The following is a 19,106-nucleotide window of genomic DNA, read 5'->3' on the forward strand; positions in this document are numbered from 1 at the left end:
ATTTATTACGGCATAAGCTTTTGCAAGACAGACCCCCCTTTATCAGGTGTGTTTGGGCCAGAATCATAACAAAAGAAAAAGAGCCCTGTTGGGGCAGACCGAAGACTAACCAGTTCAGCATCCTGTTTCTTGTAGCGGGCAACCAAATGTCTTTGGTGAGGCCACAAGGAGGACATGTGAGGAACAGCAGTCTCCTACTATTGCTTCCCAATGGTTGGTAGGAAGAAGCATAAAGGTAAAGGGACCCCTGACCACTAGGTCCAGTTGTGGCCGACTCTGGGGTTGCAGCGTTCATCTCGCTTTATTGGCCGAGGGAGCTGGCATACAGCTTCCGGGTCATGTGGCCAGAATGACTAAGCCGCTTCTGCGAACCAGAGCAGCACACGGAAACACCGTTTACCTTCCCGCTGGAGCGGCTCCTTGCACTTTGACGTGCTTTCGAACTGCTAGGTTGGCAGGAGCTAGGACCGAGCAACGGGAGCTCACCCTGTAGCGGGGATTCAAACCGCCGACCTTCTGATCGGCAAGTCCTAGGCTCTGTGGTTTAACCCACAGCGCCACCTGCATCCCCAGGAAGAAGCATAGAGCCGTCCTTTTAAAGCATCTAAGATGGACTTCATTGCATTTCGTGGGAGCAAATTCTACATCTGAACTATGCACTCTGTGAAGAAGTAGTTTCTTTCTTCCATTCCTAATCCTGAATACGTTGTGAACCGTGCTGTGATCTTCAAATGAAGGGCAGTATTAAAAATTTAATAACTAATGAAAAATTATACTTGGAACTTTTTATATAGTAGATATCAAATGTTCAAACCACTTCGTCTGCACCATATTAGCAATTCTCACAATAGTCCACTTCCTCTTGAGAATGAGTTGATATATATCCCAAAATATTGCATGCTCCCCACCCCGCATCCTCAGAGGTTGACAAAGGTTGAAACAGTGATTTGGGAAGCTTCTATTGGAATTGCATAACAATCCCTTCAGGTGTGAGCTGGCATGGATGTTATTGTCTCGGTTTGGAGGCTTAGTTTGTAATATGCTGGATGATGGTTGTGAACAGGGAAATAGGTTTCCCCAATCCTGAAGAAAACTACTTATTTGCTGATCAATAGTTGTTGAATAGGACAAATGCTAGTGTAGCATCAGGGAGAAAAACTGCTCTCGTGCCTTCAGGTTTTGTTGAAAACTGAGCAGCAGCTGGCACAGCAAATGGCCTGAGAACACCTTGTGCTGCAGCACTGCAGAAGTTAAGCAGGTGTGGGACTGCAAAGACGTGTAGGGAAAGGCAAAGGCATTTGTTTCATGACCCAGTGGCCTACATGGCTGGTTTACAGACTACGCTGCCTACAGTTTGGGCACACAATAAAATGGAAGCTGCAGCCAGTGACACACAAAGAGACCTCACCTTCTTTCTTCATTCCTGCTCGAAAACATTTCTTTAGCCTGCAGTATCGACATTGGTTTCTTTTGTCCTTGTCTACAACACACTGCCTGTTAAACCTAGGAAGGGTGGGGTGGAGAGAGGAAGGAGAAAGAATCATGAGTTTAAAAGGGAAACACCATTCAGAGACTTAAGAGGGTGAGTTGAATTAGGCGCTATTATCACCTGAGTACTGATCAGCACCCCAAGGAATAAATAAGCAGGAAAACGATAGTAACTCTGGGCTCATCTACACTTTGGCTTGAACTGAATTTTGGTCGTAAAGGTAAAGGTAAAGGGACCCATGACCATTAGGTCCAGTTGTGGCCGACTCTGGGGTTGCAGCACTCATCTCGCTTTATTGGCCAAGGGAGCCGGTGTACAGCTTCCGGGTCATGTGGCCAGCATGACTAAGCCGTTTCTGGCAAACCAGAGCAGCGCACAGAAACACCGTTTACCTTCCCATCGGAGCGGTTCCTATTTATCTACTTGCACTTTGACGTGCTTTCGAACTGCTAGGTTGGCAGGAGCAGGGACTGAGCAATAGGAGCTCACACCATCGCGGGGATTCGAACCGTCGACCTTCTGATTGGCAAGTCCTAGGCTCTGTGGTTTAACCCACAGCGCCACCTGCGTCATACTCTGTACTGATTAATTCTCCTGGAGCTGAGAACTTTTCTCATTGTTCCGTGGCTGTGCCTTGCTAAAATCAGATATTGTGTGCCCAGCCGTAGAGGGCCTGCCGCCCACACTCACAGCAAAAAGGAAGGGATAAAATAAATGGACAAGACAACTGTCTGGGATTTAAAATGGCCATAACCTTATTGATTTCAGATGTAGGGAGTCTTGGCATAGGCACTGGGCATGTATCCCTCTCAGCCCCCCGCCCCTGGCTGCTGGGTCTGAGACATGACAGGGTCTATTTGGGGGTGGATCCATCACAAAACACAAGTTTAAGTGGATGGGCTCCAAATGCTGAGGGAAGCTCTATGGCCCACTAGCCCTATGCAACTGGCTTTTTGGACAGAGACTTCCCTCCAGACCCCTCTAATGGGGTATCCTGTTATCGTCGCCACAGGGAAAAAAGGGAAGTGCAGGGAAAATTCCTTCCTGACCCCGAATATGAAGACTGTCAAAAGACCACAGTAAAGCCCTCCTAGCTGAAAAGGAATTGGTTAAAGCACCGAACAACTGGAATGAAGGGAGGGAGAAGGGTGGGTGACGCTCCTGGCCAACTGGATGAGGAGGGCAGGGTCGGCCAGGAATTATAGTTGCCGAGCAGACCTGAGTGAAACCTGCCTCCCTCAGGTCCGTCCCCTAAGGCCACCGCAGTTTGGCTCATTTGAAACAGTGGGTTTGGCGGGAACCCGTGAGCCTCCAATGGCGGCCGAGGGAGATGTGCAGCACTCAAAATGGCGCTTCAGCGTCTGAGCAGCCGGGCCATAAGCACTGGTCACCGAGGAGGTACAATAAGCGGCCATTACGCGCTGAACCGGATCTTATCACATGTGCAAAAAACCCGAGATAATCCCTGTTCCAAAGCATGAAACTTACTAGACCAAGAGTTACCAGGATTAAGAATCACCCACATGTCTGCTTTCCCCCTGGGGAAACCTGCTGTTTACCAATGAATCAGAGTAACTAGGTTTTCTCCTGATTGACACTTGCTCTGATTTAGCGCTAAAAAGAGGGTTTTCCGGGAGAAAACGGCAGGGCGAAGGCAAAACTGCTTGGACCCAGGCCTAGAAAGCACAGGACAAGCACAGGACAAGTGTGGGCAAGCCCTGACTCTGAAACGATTCCTCTGCTGCAATTTTGTGGAGTGCTCAACACATGTACAAAAAGCAGCATATTAATGCAACATGAAAGGGTAACTGGAATGATAGGGGACAGACAGGGAGGAAAAACAGTAAGGTCCAGTAGGACAGGTTGCAACCTAAGGAATGAGCCTGTCCATTTAAATGTATGGATATAGTGAGAGGTAATGTAGACCCAGCTGCCTCTATTCTTCACCAGTCCTTTCAGCCACCTTCCTCTTTTTTCTCCTGCCCTAATGAGCAGGACTCCACTACCTTCTACTGCAAAGAAGAGAGAAGTGGGAATAAAGGACAGAGGGGGGAACTGGGCATGAACACCAGGAATTAAGGCTGCAGTGCTGCATCCACACATACTGACAGGTCTCTGCTTTACTGTCTGGTCGCTTTTTCTGCCCTGACACTTTACCCGTGAAAACCTGCTCTTTAACACTTAATCGGAACAAATGGCAATTCGAGTTTCTGTAGATTTCTGTCTGCTCCAGTTCAGCAGTAGAGAGTGTGTTTTCACAGGGAAAGCGCAATGGCAACACTATGACACGGTGCCTAGAAATACAGCACAAAAAGAAGCCTGGATGAGCCCTTTTTTCCAGGGAACGTGTGGGATTGCTCTGTCTCTTGCCTTCCAGCTCCTTGTAGCACTTATAGATAAGTTCTCATTCCCTAGGTTATAACCTTCAACCCAAGCTGGGCTATATCACATCTTTTAAGGATCTATCCGGTAACATCCCGCTGCCCCCACCTCCCCCCCTTTACCTGCAGGAATACATGTGATTCTTTCTGACGCTTCTCCTGAAAAACCCTTTGCAGCCGTCACAGCTGGAGGCCCCATAGTGTTTCCCCGTTGCACGATCTCCGCAAATGGCACACAACGCACTGGCCCCGATGCTGTTGGACGCATTGAGGTTTGCTGCTTCAGAAGGGGAGGTGTCTGTTCAAAGGGGAGACAGGGAGGGCAACTGTGAAACAATTGGGAATGGGTTCAGAAGAAGGAAATTACAAGGGCAGGCCCTACAAAGCAATATTATCCCAACAGGGCAGCGCGGTTCAGGCTGACAGAGCAACTTGCCTTGGGCTGCTTGATGAGCTCCGGCAGAGGTGACATCTTAATCCAAGTTCAATCTTTGCAGCCCGCTTTTCCTTCCAAAGGGAAGCCCATAGCATACCAAAATAAATACAACAATACCAAAAATCAATATGATAATATCAGGCAGCAAACCAAATGAAAAGCCATGCTGTATCAACGCATAAATAAAATTTCAATTCAGTATCTATGGCAGTGGTTCTCAAACTTTATTTTCTCTGGGCCACACTTTCAGAATAAAAATTTGCTCGTGCCGCACCAAATTTTTAATTGATGAGAAATGCATTGGAAAACAAAAAGAATCAACTCCTAGCAGCGCTTGATCTGTATCATAGAATGCAACTACTTTATAATATGATCGTGGGACATCCAGAAAGTACAAAACAATGCAGCTACCTAAGAACATGAACCATTCTCAAAATATAATATTGATAGTCTTGACTATTCCTGCCGCACATGCCATCTCTCTTGCCGCACCAGTGTGGCACACCACACCCTTTGAGAACCACTGATCTATGGGAACAAATCAAGGAATCAGATCAACTGAATCCCTGCAATATGGACATTTCATATTAATCCTCTTATCCTAGCCTCTGTCCTTCTTCCCTTCCCCTAATTGTCTCTCTCACTGTCAAAACCTATGACTGTAAGGTCCTTGGGGCAGGGCCCTTTTATTTTTACTCAACACTGAAAAACACCACGTACACTGGTGGTGCTAGATACACATGAGTGCCAATACTCCCAATAATTCACTCCTTCTGGGACCAATACTTCTCACTAGCTTTGAGTTGGCAGTTCCATTATGATGGCTAACCCAACACTCACTCCTTTCTGTACAGATTTGTTATGGCATATTGGGCTCTTCCAGAAGATTCAAAACCTATTCATTTTCCCTTGACTACTGTACTTGAGCTCCTGCTGATCTAATATCAATAGGTTGTGATGCCATCCCTGTGGCATGGAAAGGGCAGGCGGCTCTTGCTGCTGGGGGGGGGGGATATTTGCCTGTCTCCCCACCCACAACAGCTCATGCAATTTTATACCTGTTTCCCAATAAGCATCAGACTGGTGAAGATGCAATTGAAGACGGAAGGCAACAGAGGAAGTTAGGGAGGGTTTAGCTGGCAAAACTGAAATCCTGATAGCCAGCTCCATTACATCCGAACTCTTTAATCTAGAAATTAAGCAACTGATTGCACCAAGTAATCTAATAATACAGTACTGGTACCTTTACCTTTTTACCAGGAAAATACAGAAAGATAAAGGGGTTTGTATAACAAATCATAACATTTCCTCTATTTCCAAAACAGTACCCCACAAAACAAACACACACAGCTTTGTGCCATTTTATTGTTTTGCTAGCATATAATGCATGTTGTAGTTATTTGTATGAAACATAATATTTAAAAATATGATATCTAAATGTTAAATAAACATGTCTTCTAGGTGATAGAAAGCTGAGCATTTTGAAATTAAAGTTTCTTACAATCTCGCCACTCGATGGCAATCTATGGGAAAAGTTATGTCTTCATGTAATGCATAACAACCAGGGTCCTTATTTTTATCCGACAAACATTGCAGGGGTCAAAGGAGGCTCTGGAATGGTTCAAATGATTTCTGTTACTGGACCAACATTTCTGATAGGGAAGCAAGCTTGCGAGGGCCACAAAACTAACTTTTCGCCTGAACAGCAGCTTTGTACAACTTGAGAGCTTGCTGCCATAACAATATCATTTGCTCGTTGTGATGCGTTGTATGAATTAGTTGAGATACTTAGTACTGTGGCAATTCCACCCCCCACCTCCAAAAGACACCCTTCTCTCAAAGAATTTACAACGAGGCTTAGTTTTCTAGCCTGAAAGAGGTTAAGATATGAGCTATTTGCTGATGGGAAGTTTTCAGGCTTCTGCCGGATAAGTTAAGCCAGGAAAAGACAGACTTCAGTCTAGTGGGACTTAGAGCCCCTGAGTAGTCCCTGAGCAAAGGATTTGTTGCAAGTACTGGAACTAAGCTGACCTCACACAAAAACCCATTCCTAGTTACCCCAAGCTTTGTTCATCCCAGCAGCCTAATTTAGAGTGTGCGCATCATTTTGTTGTTGTTACAATTGGGACTGACTGACAGAAATTCCTGCCAGCCTGCTGCAAACTACCTGGAGATCTACTTGTAGATCCCAATATATCTTCTGCCCACCCTGACTTAGGCTGTTCTTGGAAAATCATTTCTGAAGCATGTTGGGAGCCACTTTCCTCAAGGCTTGGGTCTTGATCCAGCCTTGCTAGCTTGATCAGAGCTGTTTTATTATTTATATTTCTAAGATGTTACTAGAGTCTTCCTTACAAAGTCTAGTGAAACATGGCTTGTTGTAGTGCCACATGAAACAGGCAGAACATCCCCAGAAGATTTAAGAGCGAAAGGAGATTCATATTTCTTCACTTCAGGGGTTGGACTAGATGACCCTCAGGATCTCTTCCAACTCGACAATTCTATGATTCGTTTATTCTATGATATGAGAGCAGGTGGTCCCCAAAACAATGGAGAGGGAGACCATCTGCATGTGTCAGGAAGAAAAGGAGGCCGATTCATTTTCATCCTAATTCTTAATTCCAGCCTGTAATGAATCTGAACAGCGCTTGCGGCCGTTGCTGTTGTGACTGGAAACCGTATTAATCTTGTTTTAGAGCTCCAACATACTCAAATACACATGCATACTTCTCTTTGTGCTTCTAATGAAGTGGATCTCACAGTCCTCAAAAGTTTATGTCACAGTAAATCTGCTTGTCGATGTCACAAGGTACTTTGTTGCTTCTAATTACATCAGTTTCCTGGGGGTGGGGAATCCACATAACTGAGAGTGATGGCAGAGGGGTGGGGTGAGGAGGTCGAAAATAACTAGAATCGAGTTCACTTCTGAAAGAAAGTTCAGAAACAAACAAGCAAGCTCCCTGGCTGTTGGTGCATTACTGCGAGAAAGAGAAGGTTTGTGCTGCACTGCTTTCCTATTCTTAAAAACACAATTTCATAGAATTTTGGAATTGGGAAGGGACCTTGGATGCCACCTAATCCAGCTGGTCAGTGCAGGAATCTTGGAAGCACAGCAGCAGCTGTAACAACAACAACAACAACAACAACAACAACAACAACAACAACAACAACAACAAGCTCCATGTGGGTGGAAGTCTGTGGGTGAGGAGAGGACTGATTTCCTTACCGTAGCTACCTTGCAAAAGCGGCCTCTGACAGTCACTCCAAATGTCAAAATATATTCTGGAGAAACCTGCAAAAGTTTAACCAGAGACCATGCTCTTGTGCTTCATGCTTCCTGGGGGTGGGAAATGAACATACGTAATAGAAGCTCACTGTATGACTGCTTTTATTTGTCTGAAAAGCTAGTCTGCACACAGTCCTTAAAACACAGTTTTTTCCTTACTCATCTCTACCGATGGACAAGTCTGTCAAGTTCAGTTTCTCTCACTTTTTCCAAATTGTTCCCCCCCCAAAAAAAAACTCCTATAAATATTTCTCCAAATACGCCCATCTTTGCAATAATTTTTCCACAATGTAATGCATTTTAGTATGTTATTTGAACTAATATATGTTTTCCCCTTATATATGCAATTCTGTACACACAGAGGACTGCATCTCAAAATACAAAAAAGTGTGAATTTCACAGGATGTCTTTTGGTCTGTGTGCAAACTAGGTAGGTTTGCACAAAACCAAGTTTCTCCCCCATCCTTACTGGCTGTACACAATTAGCTTGTAATATGACAATAAGGGCAAGGGTTAGGAATACAGAATTTTGGAAAACATTAGAATGTTGAAAATTAGGAGCATAGGACAAGAAGAGAAAATTTAGTATTTAATTTAAAAGAGAGTGCAAAGCTCTGCTGTTGTTCTTTTAAAGGATGGATGGCATGTCTTTGCCTACATTGGAATTTTGCTAGGATTGCATAATTTATCATACAGCAGCTTTCTCTGCTGGGTTTTAGAGAGAGCATTTAGAAATGGCTAAGACACTCAAACTAAGAAAACCCTGTTGGTTATCGCTGAGTGGAAACTGCAGGACAGTAATTTTCTGTGAAACATAAAAATACGCTGTTTGTATATGATGCCTTTAAAATGCATTGTAAACTGCTTGGAGGTTCCCCCACCTCCTAAAATATAAGTGATATATATGATATTGTCTAAGTAAGTAAGTATTATGAGAAACTTCCTAATCGGCAGACGTAGTTGGCAGTGAAACAGCCTCAGGTAGTGGTGTGCTCTCTGTTTAATCAGAGGCTAGACGGACACCTGTCAGGGAAACCATAGTTGCATCCTGCATTGTAGTTCTTGTACTGAATGGGGGTTTGCCTTAATGAGCTCTGTGGTGCCTTTCAACTCTGATCCTGCAACAGGGGTGGGGAACAAATAGGAAGTGTGAGGATCAAGATCCCAGTAAGGGGATAGGCAGGGCTGGCACAGGGAGTCTGCGCTGCTTGTTATGCCACTGCCACCCACCCAGGGCCGAATTTAGGTTTGATGAGGCCCTAAGCTACTGAAGGTACAGGACAGCACCCTTTATATGTCTAGCTGTCCTTTGTCAACAACAAATTGTCACTGTTTTTATGTTGAATATATGCTGTATGGTAATTTATGGACCTAAAAGGTATCTAAAGCCATTTGCACTTAACAAATAGGAGCCTACACAACACAAAACACTGTTGCTGTATGTAGGTTTTATTTTATTTGTTTTTTATCTTATATTCTGGAACTGTACACCCAGTTTTTCCCCCCTTTACATTTTTTGGGGGTCCCCAAGAGAGTGGGGCCCTAAGCTATAGCTTGTTTAGCTTATACATAAATCCGGCACTGCACCCACCCACTTCCTCCTCTTCTCCCCCACTAACAACAACACTCCTTCTCCCCCCCCCTTTTTCTCTCCCTCCCTCCACCCCCAGCTTTCTTCTCCTTCAGCCATTGGTTTAACACAGGTGTAAAGAACCAGTGACCCTTCAGGTGCTGCTGAACTACAACTCCCATCATCCCAGGCCATTCGTCATGCTGGCTGGGGCTGAGGGGAGCTGGAGTCCAGCAAGCTCTGGAGGGGCACAAGTAGCTCATCCCATTCTACAATATCCCACAGTATTATGTACAGGTTTGAATTGGCTCATGGCAATTAAATTTCACACCACAACTGGGGGGAAAGATGCCCCGGTATAATGATGCTGTCCCAAACAGGGTTGGATTATATTCCAAGGCTATGATATATGATTGTACATTTCAAGTATTTATATTCCATCAGAAGTGAAAATAAAAAATAAAATAAAAAATCAGTGATAATATTTCCACCTTCCCAGTGTTAAGGCAATCAAAAATAAAGTATTAAAAAACCAGACAACCAGGCAAATATTCAATGCATGCACTATAGAGGTGACCTGTACCCATATTCAGAGAATTGGTGTTGTGCTTATTAAATAATGACAAGTGCAAAGTATGAAACCCTTTCTCCTTGTAAAATCACTCAGTAAAGACCTAATAGGTGTCCATATTAAGAAAGTGTGAGTAGAGAAGATAACTTTCTGAATTTCAGAATTAATGTAAGGCATGCTTCTGAATTACACTAAGATTAGCCATTAGCCTGTTGTTCAGAGAATCCGGGGGTAAACTTGCCAAAAACACAAATCTTGGATCCTGTGAACAAAAACAAATCCCCAAACGTTTTAGGAGTGGAATAAGCTAATGACTCCTATGGGCTAAAGCAGCTGAAGGAAGCAGAAATGTCAGACCGCAGTACTTCTTCATTCCTTGCTATAAAACATGCTGAAGCTGTTTGCAGTTTGAAAAGCTGCAAGGCTATTATTTTGGCCTCACAGTCTATGCACACACTGGCATAAGGCAGGATGTCATTTTCCACCACGAAATGTGACTGGCAAAACGCCCCAAAAGGCTACATACACACTTGACAAGGTAATCCAGGAATTTGTGAGGTATCTTATGCATTTGATCCATGAGGAAGGAAGTTTCTGGATCAAATTTGGCCTCGGCCACAAAATCATTAGGTGCACTTCAGCCAGACAATGTTTATTAGCTTCAGCCCTGCTACCTGCAATATGGGAATAATAATCTGGGCCAACGGTGCAGCGCTGCTCTAAGGATGAGCTCTTTGGCCTCTCAAAAAGCGCTGGATATAAACAACAAATATTATTATGTGAAATAAGCACACAGTGGCCCATCTCTATAGCACAATTCTGTATAAATTTACTTGCAATTAAGTTCTAACGTGTTCTGTGGGGCTTACTCTCCTGTTTGTCTGCATAGGATCAAAATAGCAGATCTTTTCCAATCCTTCCTGAATTCTGAACCAGTATCCCCCTAAGTCAGTGGTTCCCAACCTTTTTTTGGCCATGCCCCACCTAAGCATCTCTAAAATCCTGGTGCCCCCCCCCCCGGTGACATTTTATTCAAAAAGTGAACACCTATTCACGTGGAGGAAGCCTAAAAGGCCATTACCTATTAATAACTCGTTCTCAAATTTCCCCCCTCCCCATTCAAATTGCCCCCCTGCACTGGCAACATGAAGAAATGTATTTGGCATAAAGACAAATTCTGTTCCTAATGAGCCCTTGTACCGCAGAAGTGCCTCTAGGCAGGGAAAACTATACTGTATTATCTAATCACATCCCTTCGAAGCCAATCCCTTCAGGAGACAATCACAGACACGAGTTGGAAGGGATGCCGATACAGGAGATCAACTACAGCCCCGCTGCCAAGTTCTTTCCGATTCTAAATTATATTTTTTCTTAAAATTTAAACCTCTTGGTTTGGGTCCTACACTCCAGAGCAATGACCTAGCTCTCTACTTTGTTCCCTTCCCCCTATCTGCTCACCATCCATTGCAACCTTCTGGGGTTCTTTCTATGCCTTCCTCTGACAGATATGTCATGTGGGAGAAAACCCGTAATACTCTACAAGATTTCTACGCCGCACCCATCCCTGGAAAAGTCACCCGGTTTGAGCTAAGCAGAGCACTGGTCAAACAAAATCTTGCCATAAACAGGCAGGGAGGTTGGAGCCTGGAGAAGAGCCTCCGCCGACAGGGAAGATTTTCCTTGGGACAACAAGGAAACAGACACGCAATGAAGCCTCCACACCATCTGGCCGCCGCTGCCTGTTTGCAAATGCGCCTCTGAAGGTCAGCTGTCCCTTACCCAAAATTTAACAGAGAAGAGCAAAGTTCCGAGTCGGACTTACCGTTGCCTATTGCCAAGACTTGCATGTTCTCAAACTCCAGAGTTGTGTATGCCGGGTCTAAAGCCGCACTATAATCTGCCATCTCCATGTCTATCAGGGCTTTGGAAAGGCGCATTATCATCAGCAAACACAGGCCAGATTGCAGTGATTCCACAGCCAGAGGTTATTGGCCCCTCAACCTCTCCAACTGATTTTGCCGGCGTCCCCTATCTGTTGGCCTTTATTTCAAATATTTCTCTGAAAGGATCTGCTGAGCTTCAAGGCCTATACAACCCAGAGGGGTGGAGGCAGGAGGCAAGGGGGGTTAATCTTTAATCATCTCACTGGTGCGGACTGCTCTGCTCAGCTCCTTCTGTCTTCCTCTCTCACTTCAATTTTGTTTATTATTTCTTATTAGTCAACGGCACAATGCCGAGGACTTCAGGTTTGAGACAGGTGTAATAGGTATGCAAGTGATCTATGCCAAACTTTCTCAGGGTCTTCTATACCTCATGCCCAGCTGTTAGGATTACCCATTTTTTCTAGAAAAAGAGGTGCCAGAACTTGCCATGAACACCTCCCTTGTTCTTTTATAATGGCACCTCTACCTGAGAGGTGCCAGAACTGAGTTCCGGCTGGAAAAAAAGTCCTGGGATTACCTTACTTGTAGTTAAAGTGCCAAAGAATTGGACGAACGGATCTGGAATATGAAAAAAGCACTGATTTTTCTATTCCTAGCTTGCCGCCATTTCACCAATCTAACTCTTTCTCCTCTCACGCCCTGTTGTCTCTCTGTTTGGTGAAGGTCGGCAGAATTGTAATTCCTGCTCTGTCATACACAGGTCTTTCGTTTTACTTCCCTATAAAACGATGTTTTACAGGCTGCGACTTCACTGCAAACAACTCCCACCTCATAGCATTTTTCCACCACACATCTTTCAGGGCCAGGCGAGCCCTGAAATGTCAAAGTGGGCCTTCGCCATATTCCATCATGCAATGATACTTTGCTTGGACAAGTAAGATCTTCCTTGTGGTCCCCTCCCACAGGTACCGTTTAGTTTTTGGGCCAAATGGCATGTGACACTCGAAATCTACGATCGGATTGCCCAATATCTTTTTTAGAAGCTCCTGCGAGAGGCTTTGAGCAGCAGTGCTGGGGAGGGGGCTCTGCGTAGCCCTCCCCCCTGTGTCATTTTCCTGATTGAAATTCTATCCACCCTCCTCAACCCAACTGCTAATAGCCTTGGCAGGTACAGTGCAGACACCTGCACTTTTACTCCAACCAATTAACAGCTGATTCAGATTCCAATAAATATGCACAGAAGTTGAGTTGTCTGCATACGAGCATGTGTTTTCTAGCATGCAGGGAAACACAGGTTTTGAATATTTGGGGGGGGGGCAGGTTATGCCAAAAGAAATTAGAAAGCTCATGCAGTGTGGTATTGGACTAGGACGATCTGGGTGCAAATAATTGTTCTGTAATATTTCCTATCCGCACCATTGCTCACTTCAGAAGCATAATCACTGCATTGATTGTGAAAAGCAAATGAATAAGACCTTTGGCTATTTGGCTTGATCACTATCAAACCATGAATCTCTTCTGCAATTGTACCAAAAGTAGCCTTTACAGACCCTCCAAGTGTCCCTGTTTTAGAGAAGTCGTCCTGGTTTCTGATTTGATTCTGGAATGTCCCGCGTTTCCTTAGGATGTCCCCATTTTCACTGAAGAAATGTTGGAGGGTATAATGTTATCCCACCCCCCAGCCGTCTGAAGGCAAACCTGTATAGGGAAGGTGTGTTTTTTTTTAATGTTTAATGTTTTATTATGTTTTTATATATGTTGGAAGCCGCCCAGAGTGGTTGGGACAACCCAGCAAGATGTGTGGGGTATAAGTAGTAATATTATCCTTATGGAATGGGACGTCCCTATTTTCATCGGAGAAATGTTGGAGGGTATGCCTTTATGCCCCATTTAATGTTTGTGGATATTATGCTGCCTGTGCATCATTGATTTGACATTCAAGTGCTTATTCCTGCATTTGGGGCAGAATCAATAACTACTAGATTTGTACATGTTCTTTCTCAGACTCATAAGATGAGACCCTGTTTTACATGTTTCTTCTACATTTATGCTTTATTTGCTTTTATGTGTTTTTATACTGTTTTTCTGTTTTAGGTTGTGCTTTTTAAATATTTTAATTATTATGGGCTGGATTTAACTAACTGATGCCACTAGGACCTCCACTAGTGCAACAGGATTCCTCTTGCACTGACAGAGCAATCTCCTTTGCACTACGTTAAATTCCTATCATATTGTTTGTTTTTTAGACAGTACACAATGTAGAGATGTTGTCCTCCCCACCCCAAAATAATAATTAAGTGGTATATAAATGATTTTAAATAAATAAAACCTTCTCTCGGAGTCTGCACCACTCAAATCAATCTACCGTACATTCCCATGTATTAGTCAAGGTTTGTTTCCTTAAAAATCATGCAAAAAAGTGGAGGCCGTCTTATACACGGGTAGTGCATAGGGTGGACGTTTGACTGGTTGCTGCTGCGGCTGTCAGCAACTATTGTGCGTGTTATTGGTTGCGGCGTCAATGGGTGGTGTTGATTGGCCGACGCTGCGGCAATTGGTCGGGCAATTGGCAGCCTCTGCCGACGAGGGGACAGGTGGGAGGCAGATTTTGCAATGTGTGCAGGTGAGCGATTTTCGGCATTCCCCACCCTAAAAAAAGCTCAGCAACCCTCGGTAATACCCCCCCAAAAAAGCTCAACAACTCTGAGCAATCCTCCACAAAAAAGCTCAACTTACTGTTTTCCATCTCCCCCTATTTTCCAAAATTTCAGTCCCCCAAAATAGGAAGCATCTTATACATGGGGGTGTCTTATAGATGGAAAAGTACAGTACATATATTTTAGTTAGAGGTATCCAAAGTCCCATTAAAGGCATTCACAGTTTCTTCACACAGCTGACTGGCCTTGTGCACAAGTTTCTGATTAGCAAGTATGGAGGGAACCCCAAAATTAATTGCCCTTTCTCTGATACTTGTTTTCATCTCAAGCTTGGAGAGATATCATTATATGCAGTGAGTTGGTTTTCAGTGGCCTCAACTGGGGAGGAGTTTTATGACCCACTGGAAATTCTGTTGTGTAACCACCACAGATTAATAACTGTAAATCAATTTATTGTTTAACAGCATCAGCTGAATTGCACTGAAAAGCCAGTAATAATTAATGATTATGGCAGTTTTGTTTATTTTTTTGCAACCATTTTTATGATTTAGTTTCCATGGAATAAATTAATGACCCTGAACTAGTTTTCAGCAACTCTTTGCTAGGTAAACCAGCCACTGATTTAAATCCTTGGATAAATCTGGTTTCCCAAGGGGTATTCTCCAATCTACCAGCCCCCCAGTTACCAACACAGACTCAAAAGAAGAACATGGCAGGACAAGTGGCAGTGGCCATGAGATTGGGGAGGGGGCAGTGAAAGAATCTGAAAAAGCAGCCATATACTAAATGGAGAGAAGCTACCACCTACATCTGTTTCAAATACAAGTTGGTTGGTCTTGGACCGTGACACATATTTAGGGAACAAAGCCCTAGAAATCTGGTGGGGTCAGATCTGAAACATTATGCTGCAAACCTCTACCTATTCTCAACCTCTATCTATGTGTAAGTAAACCATATACCGTATTGGCCCGAATATAAGCCGCACCTGCAAATAAGTTGTACCTTTACAATTGAAGGGGGCAAAAGAAAAAAAGACAATACCCGGGCTGCTTCCTGGGGAGGAGTCGCGCCGCTTTTCCGGTGGCGTAAGGTCTCAAATATAACCCACACTTTAATTTTTCAGGGTCTGAATTTGGGGGGGGGGGAGTGTGGCTTATATTCGGGCCAGTAAGGCAGTGTTTCCCAAACTTTTTTGGGCAACGGCACACCTGTTTAATGAAAAAAATCTCGCGGCACACCACCATTACAGCCCCGTGACGTCAGCGCGCAGCGTCACGCCGGGAGGGACGCACGAAAGTGAAAGTTTTTTCCCTCCCCCTTGCCGGGGAACCTCCAAGCTTTGGGGGTGGGAGGAGGCAGCAGAGCGAGGGACTGAGGGACGGCGGCAACTGAGGCGGCGGCGGCTGTTGTGGTGGTGGCGGCGATAGCGGGCGGAGGAGGGGGCGGCGGCGGGGCTTGAGGAGCCGTCGCCGGGAGTTGCTGCTGCTGTTGTTGCTGCTGCTGCCCGGACATGCCGGCCTCCTCCTCCTCCGCTGTCTCGCGCTCCTCCCTTTTGCACGCGCTGCCCCGCCGCTCGGCACCACCACCGCGGAGCCGCCCCCGGCTCGACGCGGATCCTCGCCGCCGCCGCCTCTCACCGCCCGACTCGCCCGCCTCCCTCCCACGGCACACCAGCCAACGTCTCACGGCACAGTAGTGTGCCGCGGAACACCGGTTGGGAAACACTGCAGTAAGGTAACACACATTGCCAGTGGCTCTCTCCAGTACTTGCATTCAAAGGAAACCAAGCCTAGGTAGCCCTCGAACCCTGAAAACGTCTCACCATTTGGAGAAAATGTGTTTGCATAGCACTTGAGTGTAGTGATATATTGGACACATCCAAACTAAGTGAGTTGCTTTCAGTTAGCCACAACTGAGATCGATGGGACAGGTTAATCAAGATTTACGTCCTGTTGATTTCAGTGAGAACTATGGGCAACTAACGTAATCTGCATCCAAACCATGGTCTGGATGAAGTAGCTCATGGTTCTCAATGAAAACAGGAAGCCTATGATTCAAGGTGAGGGTCCTCCCATCCCCAGACATCCTTTTTATTGGGCATTCATGAATACTTCTGCTCATGATGCCATTTGGAAGGTTCTAGGCCAGGGGTTGTCAACCTGGTCCCTACCACCCACTAGTGGGCGTTTCAGGATTGTAGGTGGGTGGTAGGGCACAAGCTGAATCCTCCTTCCATCGAGCACTGGTAGGTGGTAAGGAAATTTTACCATCAAGAAAGATGCATTAGTGGGCAGTAGGTATAAAAGGGCTGACTACCCCTGTTCTAGGCAAACCTACTTTCAACACTGTTTATGCACAAAAGTACCACAAGGGATAAGCAGCTTGGTTTCCAACCAATGCATGTCCCATAACTTCCTGCTGAAAACCTGTAACCTTTTTACAACACAAATGTTCTGTTGTTATCCACCCCCCACTTTTTCGTTCGGCCATAGTGCAAGAGTGCCCCTCCAGACAGCAACCATGCAGTAACATTAAGAACCTAAGAAGAGCCTGCTGGGTCAGACCAATGGCCCATCTAGTCTATCTAGTCCCATCTATTCTCACAGTGGCCAACCAGGTGCCTGTGGGGAACCAGTGAGCAAGATTCAAGCACTAGAGCACTCTCTGCTCCTGTGGTTTTCGGCAGGTGGTTTTCGAAAGCATTGCTTCCCCCAACTGTGGATGAGGCAGAGCACAGCACTCTCCTCCATGAATGTGTCTCATCTTCTTTTAAAGCTATCCAGGACGAGGTCATCATCACTGTGCCCTGGGGAACTGAGTTCCATTGTACAGTGGTGCCCCGCAAGACGAATGCCTCGCAAGATGGAAAACTCGCTAGACGAAAGAGTTTTCCGTTTTGGAGGTGCTTCGCAAAACGAATCTCCTATGGGCTTGCTTCGCAAGACGAAAATGTATTGCGAGTTCCTGCGGGTTTCTTTTCCTCCCCCCCTTTTTTCTAAGCCGCTTATCAGCTGATCCAATAAGCTGCTAATAGCGCTAATCCGCTAATCCGTCAATGGGCTTGCTTCGCAAGACGAAAAAACCGCTAGACGAAGAGAATCACAGAACGGATTCTTTTCGTCTTGCGAGGCACCACTGTATATGCACTACCTGGAAAAGTGCTTTCTTTTCCCTGTCCTGAATCTTCCAACATTCATCTCTGTTGGATGCCCATGAGTTCTAGTGTTATGAGAGAGGGAGGAAAAACTTCCCCATGTCCAGTTTCTCCATGCCACGCAAACTTTGATAAACTTCTGTCATGTCACCTTGCCTTTTCTCCAAACGAAAATGTCCCAAACGCTGCAACCTTTCTTCATAAGGGAGTCACTGCACTACCTTGATCATTGGGGGAGCATCACAAAACCACCAATAAAGCAAAATGATGTGTTGACGGTCTAGTATAAATCCACCACGAATGCACTACTATTGTGACAATGGCATGTTGCAGAATACGCCAGCAAAGGAAACAAACAAACAATGGAGCACAGACTGCCCATGGGAACCACACACAAACATAAGCCACACTCTTACCACGGTCACATATTTCTTGCATGTAGTTCCTAAACTAAAACTAAAAGCAGCAATACTGAGAGGCCTGGTTACCATCTTCCTTGTGGGGGGATATTAAACAGAATAGCATTGCATGACCCCTGAGAACGCAGGTCATTTGGAACAAACCAATGCTTTCCGATGGCTGTTTACACAGATCATTTTAATACCACGCACTCTATGAGTGCACTTAATGAGTATGCAAGACTATCACACAGTTAGGAAGTTCCTGCGTTCATGTGTTCCACCCATCCATGTGACCTCACTGAGAAGATAAGAGCCTTGCTGGATCAGACTAAGGAATCACATAGTCTAGCATCCTGCTTCCTGTAGAGCAAACCAAATACCTGTAGGAAGCCCACAGGTAGGACATTGGGATGAAAGGCTAGGGCTCCTTCCTACTGCTTCTCTCCAGGAGCTGATACAGTGGTACCTCGGGTTAAGTACTTAATTCGTTCCGGAGGTCTGTTCTTAATCTGAAACTGTTCTTAACCTGAAGCACCACTTTAGCTAATGGGGCCTCCTGCTGCCGCCGTGCCGCCGGAGCCCGATTTCTGTTCTTATCCTGAAGCAAAGTTCTTAACCTGAAGCACTATTTATGGGTTAGCGGAGTGTGTAACCTGAAGCGTATTTAACCTGAAGCATATGTAACCCGAGGTACCACTGTATTCAGGGGCATATACTGTCTCTAGAAGTTCATAACAACAACAACAACAACTTTATTATTTATATGCCACCCATCTGACTGACTGGGTTGCCCCAGCCACTCTGGGGGGCTTCCAGAGAAATATAAAAACACCACAAAACATCGAACATTAAAAACATCCCTATACAGGACTGCCTTCAGATGTATTCTAAAGGTTGTGTAGTTGTTTATCTCCTTGACATCTGGTAGGAGGGCGTTCCACAGGGAGGCGCCAATACCGAGAAGGCCCTCTGCCTGGTTTCCTGTAACCTCACTTCACTCAGTGAGAGAACTGCTAGAAGGCCCTCTGACATGACCACCTGACCACTGTGGTTGGTGCAATTGCAGTGCACCATGGTTGCACAAATCATGACATCTGCCTCTCTGTTGGTGATGGCATCTGGTGTGTGACTATCAAAGATATAAAGGTTACTCCTTGAAATAACACGGCCAGGTTATTTCCCCTTCAGCTAGGAGCCTGCTAAGCCACTAATTCATTTGCTTGGTAGAAAGGAACAATGGAGTACGAGATGGTCAGGGAAGTGGAGAAAGAGCTTTAG

The 19,106-nt window shown here is 45.2% G+C and overlaps 1 protein-coding gene across 2 annotated transcripts in view; it reads right to left on the reverse strand.

Moving 5' to 3' along the window:
* The window catches only part of HNF4A (hepatocyte nuclear factor 4 alpha), a 65,392-nt gene that overhangs the window by 15,640 nt on the left and 30,646 nt on the right, over window positions 1-19,106 (reverse strand). The window contains exons 1-3 of one of the 2 annotated variants that reach the window (XM_082226222.1): window positions 11,556-11,786; window positions 3,994-4,168; window positions 1,409-1,503 (exon numbers count right to left, since the gene is read on the reverse strand). In XM_082226222.1, the coding sequence (XP_082082348.1) occupies window positions 1,409-1,503; window positions 3,994-4,168; window positions 11,556-11,676 (391 nt within the window). In that variant the 5' untranslated portion in view covers window positions 11,677-11,786. Of the gene's footprint in view, window positions 1-1,408; window positions 1,504-3,993; window positions 4,169-11,555; window positions 11,787-19,106 lie in introns of those variants that run through there. The other variant, XM_082226223.1, reaches the window with a different exon arrangement.

Source organism: Podarcis vaucheri, assembly GCF_965113315.1.
Source record: "Podarcis vaucheri genome assembly, chromosome: 6".
NCBI classification, from domain to species: domain Eukaryota; kingdom Metazoa; phylum Chordata; class Lepidosauria; order Squamata; family Lacertidae; genus Podarcis; species Podarcis vaucheri.